At 45.9% G+C, this 6,000-nt stretch overlaps 1 protein-coding gene across 3 annotated transcripts in view; it reads left to right on the forward strand.

Annotated features, from left to right (window-relative positions):
• The window catches only part of tnk1 (tyrosine kinase, non-receptor, 1), a 28,109-nt gene extending 22,109 nt beyond the window's left edge, over positions 1-6,000 (forward strand). For all 3 annotated transcript variants that reach the window (XM_056300337.1, XM_056300339.1, XM_056300338.1), the window contains exons 13-15: positions 32-510; positions 4,645-4,740; positions 5,337-6,000. In XM_056300337.1, coding sequence (XP_056156312.1) covers positions 32-510; positions 4,645-4,740; positions 5,337-5,489 — 728 coding nt within the window. In that variant the 3' untranslated portion in view covers positions 5,490-6,000. The remainder of the gene's footprint in view (positions 1-31; positions 511-4,644; positions 4,741-5,336) is intronic.

Genomic DNA, 6,000 nt, shown 5'->3' on the forward strand with positions numbered 1-6,000 from the left:
TTTTGTAATGAAATTACCTCTCTGTGCTCAGGTATATCTCGTAGTCTGGAGTCGGTCCTGAGCAACCCACAGGGCAAGGCTCAGACTGGCGGTGGGGTCCGGGTGGATCTCCAGGGCCGACCCGTTCCCAACGTGATGGTGGCACGCAGCGTGGTGATGCAGCAGGACCCCCGCAGATTCAGCGAGGCCAGCGTCGTCCCCCCTCCGCGGCCTCCGCCCCCCAACTTCAAGCCCCCGAAGTCTCAGATGGCCATCCGAGAGCGGAGGCCCACGCTCCACCCCCCGGTCCCTGGCTCCTCCTGGCCTCCGCAGATCCCTCAAGCCAGCCAGCCCCAGCCTCAGCAGGGTGTCGGCGGCATCAGCAACCTGGCTAAGATGTCCCACATAGCCCGGTCCACCCCACAGCTGGATGAGAATATTGACACCAAAGAGAGGGAGAAGGAGAGGCCCCGGGAAAAGGAAAGGTACTCAACGCAAGCACAGCATACAAGAGGTGCTCTCATATCACAGGTATGACAGGGGGTCTTCATTATTATCATGTTTATTTATTCATTAAGGCAGCGCCTTACAATGAGGCATACTTTATAAAGGGTTTATAAGTAGTTACTACTTTGTTCATGTTAATAACTTGTTTATCAATGTGTCATAAATCAGCGACCATGTTACAGTGCATTAATAAAGACTTGGGGTTGGCAGGTTGGAAGCCCACATTTTATCAGCATGAGTCTCCATAGACATTTTCTCAGAAACCATGTGACCAAACAAGGACTGCGGTTTTGTATTCTCAGTGAGCAGCATACAAATAACACAACTTGAAAATGTCATACGATGTATACACAAAAGTCAATCTTGGTCAGCAGTTATAGCGACTACAGTTACAGAGGTTATGTTTGTTAAGTTTACAGTTAAATTTAGGAAGTGGTTAAGTTCAGGCTCGTGGTCCCTGAGGGAGTGAAATCTAAAGACAAAGCTGAAATATAAAGGCAAAGTAGGGAAGGAACTTGGCAAGGGTTACTCCCGTTTTGCATGGGAGGCGATCAAGTCAATAGTGGGGATGGCGAGGAAAGGGAAGGAAGCCGTTTTAGCTGACAACCCTGATGGACTGCTGACTGATGATTTGAATCATTTGTACTTGCATTCTGATGAGCATGATTTTAAAAACCAAACATCTGGCGTTTAGGGATGATACTAGTGCCCCTGAGAGCAGTATTCTCATCGAAGAGGAGAAAGTGCTGAAATCTCTCATGCACACTGAGGAGAGGAAAAGTCCTGGCCCTGATTGCATTGCGGGCAGGCTACTCAAAAACTTTGCCAAGCAATTATGTGACATTATTTCTTTTATATTCCAGTGTTCGTTTCTTCAGAGGGAGGTTCCAAAAATATGGAAAGACTATTGTAGTGCCAGTGGCCAAGGTCAGGCCTCCCAAATCACTAAATGATTATCGTCCTGTGGCCCTTACTTCTCTGACTATGAAGGCTTTTGAGAGGATTATTGGAAATGAAATCCTTCCCATGACCAAAGATGAATTTTGATCCCTTACAGTTTGCTTATAGAGTAGGGAGGTGGGTAGAGGACACCACCATCACCTTCCTTAACTTCACTGGGAAACACCAAAACTATGCTAGGTTGCTTTTTATTGACTTTTCTTCTGCCTTTAATTGCATACAGCCCCACATTCTTGCACACACTTATGAGTAACTCTGCTATGGATTTTAATACTGTATGCTGGTTTGTAAGCTTTGTAGCTGACCGCTCCGAAAGGGTGAAAGTAAATGAGACTCTCTCTAGTGTTCTTAAGTCTTCCAGGGGTTCATCTCCCTTCTCTCCCCCCTACTGCTTGTTTTGTACACCAGTGATTGTGTGAGCCAGCATGAGACCAGACACATCATCAGCTTTGAAGATGACTCTGTTATAGTGAGTGTTCTCAAAGACAATGAGACTTTCCATGGTCCAATTGTAAACAGTTTCTTACAGCGGTGTGCAATCCTTTTTTTGGGGGGGGGGATTTTCCCCCCTTTTTCTCCCCAGTTGTACTTGGCCAATTACCCTACTCCTCCAAGCCCTCCTGGCCACTGTTCTACCCCCTCTGGCGATCTGGGGAGGGCTGCACACTACCACATGCCTCCTCTGATTCATGTGGAGTCGCCAGCCGCTTCTTTTCACCTGACAGTGAGGAGTTTCCCCAGGGGGACGTAGCATGTGGGAAGATCACCGTCCCCCCCCCCCCGACTGACCAGAGGAGGCGCTAGTGTAGCGACCAGGATACATACCCACATCTGGCTTCCAATCTAAAGACACGGCCAATTGAGTCTGTAGGGACACCCGACCAAGCCTGAGGTAACATGGGGATTTGAACCAACGATCCCCATGTTGGTAGGCAACGGAATAGACCGCCACACCACCCGGATGCCTGACAATTCCTTTCTTAAACTCAATGTACCAAGGACAAAAGAAATGGCTGTTGACTTTTGCAAAAGGGCACCCCCCCCCCAATCACCTATCCTCATAAATGGCGAACAGGTAGAGGTGGTTAGCCGGTTCAAATATCTGGGGACAATTGTGGATGACAAACTTAAGTTTTGGGCCTAATGTGAAGTCAATCTTAAACAAAGGTCATCAGGGCTTATTCTTTTTAAGGAAGCTTAGCAGTTTTAATGTTGACAAATCACTTTTAAAAATGTGGTACACATCTTGAGTCATATTGAGTCAGTCCTTACCTTTGCTTTTATTTGCTAGTTTGGAAACCTAAACTTGATGAATAAGAATAAGTTAAGGAAAACTGTGAGGATGAGCGCTAAAATCACTGGCTGTAATCTGAAGGAACTCTGTCTTGTTTATCAGATGAGGGTCATTAGGAAAGCTGACGATATTCTTCAGGACCCTCTCCACCCTCTTAACTATGAGTTTTCCCTCCTTCCCTCTGGGCGTAGGTATAGGATGCCTAGATGCAGCAGGAATAGATGTGGTCGCTCTTTTTGTCCCAGATCCTATCCGAAGTTTGAACTTGTAACCAGAGGGTATGTGGACTAGGACTGAGTAACTGTGATGGCGCCTTTTTTTCCTTTGGATTTCCCCCCCTTTTTCACCCCAATTGTACTTGGCCAATTACCCTACTCTTCCGAGGCATCCCGGTCACTGCTCCACCCCCTCTACCGAGCCGGGGAGGGCTGCAGACATGTGGAGTCGCCACCCTCTTTTTTTCCCCCCCGACAGTAAGAAGTTTCTCCAGGGGGACGTAGCGCATGGGAGGATCACGCTATTCCCCCCAGTTCCCCCTCCCCCCCGAACAAGCACCCCGGCTGACCGGAGGAGGCACTAGTGTGACAACCAGGACACATAACCCCATCCAGCTTCCCATCCGCAGACATGGCCAATTGTGTCTGTGGGGACGCCCGACCAAGACGGAGGTAACACGGGGATTCGAACTGGCGATCCCCATGTTGGTAGGCAACGGAATAGATGGGCACACCACCCGGATGCCCTGATAGGCACTTTTGTATACGTGCTGCCAGATCCTAAATGAATGGCGGCTTTTATTTTATTTTGACACGGAAGGAAGTTGAGTTTGGCGGTTGTCGTGCATAGGCCACGAAGAAGAAAAAAGTAATTCGTGAAGAAGCAGCAGCAGCAGCAAGCTAAAAGGAGCTCACGATGGGAGAGACAGAGAGTATGGCATGAGCTGCGGATGTGTGCTAATTGAGAGCTAACTAGTCGCAATTAAACCAAAATTGGAGTGGGGAGAGCGTCATCCTGCTGGCCGTCTACAGGGACGCCCCTGGTGGGCTAATTCATCCTTTTTTGCGGTTAGAATCCGTTGCTAGTTAGCATTCTGGTATTGGGCTAATGTTAAAACGGTGAGCTAGTGACTCAGGTTGCCTTGCGTAGTTTCGCTCGTGTGTAATTCCGTTAGCTTGAGGTTAGCCATGTTCTGTGCAACTAAGTACACGTGTATGGTTATATACGGATTTAATTTGGTAAAAGATGTAGAACATGAGTGAGATTCATTTGGTTCATAGCCTTAAAAGAATAATTAAGTAAAAGGATAAAACGAGCTTTATTTTCAGTACTTGTGGTATGAAGGAATTGGCAGTAATGGCAGCATTATTTTTGTCCTCTTTGTATTGTAAAGGTTTTCAACCTAACAACGCAATCATCAATAAAACAAGACTAAAGAAGTTTGCTGTTTGAGTTGTGCCGCCATACGTTCCCTGTGGCTTGCTAAGGAACTTTTTCAAGTTTGGGCAGGAGCTGAAGCAAATTCCCCAAAATAACTTGACAGTATATTTCAGCTGTGTGGTACTGAACCTGCATGCCTTTTTTAGCTGCATGTGTTTTAGGACTTAATCTTAATGTGCTTTCTTTTTTAAGTACTTGCTGCAAAATTAATTGCCCGTGGGGATAATAAAGATTTCTCGCTCTCTAAAATGTTGCTGGAGACTCTCCCCATGTGCTCCCCCAAACTGGCAACCCACAAAGTCATTCTCTTAATGCATCGACATCTTATTTATAATGCATCAATAAATTAGTTACTAACCATTAATTAGTAACCACTTATAAATTATTTTTAAAGTATGCTTGATTGTAAAGTGCTACATTCATTATGTATATATTTATTGTTTGGTTGATTGTTTCTTCGCGGTCAGATCATGGAGGCCGTGCATGGAGTGACCGTGGAGGAAGTTCACAGCGCGCTGCGGCGTAATGACTGGAACCCGGTGCGAGCGGAGCAACAGCTGAAGGTCAGCCCAAACAAAACACCATCACTGCTTTTTTCTTCTTCTCTAGAATAGTCTTATTTTTCCTGAGTTTGTGAAAGCTGCAGGATATCATATACAAGATGGTCCACTCTCGAAAAAAAAAACTTTCTGCATGCTTATTTATTCAGTAAATGGTCTAATTGGCTTAATGCGTGAGAAAAAATCAAGACCTTTGCTTGATATAATATGAAGATTGAATTGAGGGGTTTCCTTTCTCCTGTGTCTGGCCTCGTGCCTCAGAGATAGACATAAAAACAAACATCGCCAAGGTCAAATGCAAAGCAATAAGACACCTGACACCCAGACGCCTGAACAAGGTAAATATTAACTAAAAAGGATGAAAAATAAAAATCATAGGAGTGAATCAGTTGTTCTCACTTTCTCATGGCATCACCATGTTTGGCTGGTGATGGTGGGACCAGCACAACTGGATGGATCTTCATTGGGAATGAGTGATGAATCCTCCTCAATTGACCTCTCCATCTCCCTCGTTAGAGACAGTCTCCAGACTCGGTGGTGGTCTTCAGGGCTTCCAAATAAACTTTGTCCTTTATTTCCCCTTTCTCTTCTCTCCGTAGTTGGAGCAGTTGTATTCGTTAAGCCTGTGTTCGCGTGAGGACTGTCTGAGGATCCTCTCCAAATACCAGTGGAACCTCCAGTTAGCCAGCCGCTACCTGATCCGGATGACACGCGAGGACCGGCCGCAGGTTAGCGCGGAGAGACGAGTTTGAAACGAACTGCAGGGTTTTTTTTTTTTTGGTTTTTTGTTTTGGTGTCATCTTAAAGGTGGACCGAGCACACAGACCCTCCGCGCCTGCGTTCAAACGCTGACACCTTGGAGCACAACTGGAGCCGTCGACTGTCGGCCACCAAGCAGCCCTGCTTGAGAAATGGGGAGAAAAGTGCCTTGCTTAACGGCGCTTCAATAACACGAGGGAGAGAACACGGTTTCACTTTCAATGCCAACACGGAAATTTTCCCAGGTGACTCGGGTTTTGAAACCCATGGGAGAGCGCTACGGAGGATATAGAAATGGCGAAATGACGGACGCTTTTAGGCTGATTTGACTGTAGGAATTTTCCAAAGGACCTTACCAGAAAATATTTTATGACAGTTTTCCCCTTTGTATGTTTTTTAATTAACTTTTATCCGAATGGGTTTTTTTTTGTATTTTAGTTTTTCTATCTAGATGAATTTGTACAGAAGAAATCAGTCTGGATTTTTGTGTTAAATAAATCATTG

Source organism: Lampris incognitus, chromosome 20 (assembly GCF_029633865.1).
Source record: "Lampris incognitus isolate fLamInc1 chromosome 20, fLamInc1.hap2, whole genome shotgun sequence".
In the NCBI taxonomy this organism is placed as follows: Eukaryota; Metazoa; Chordata; class Actinopteri; order Lampriformes; family Lampridae; genus Lampris; species Lampris incognitus.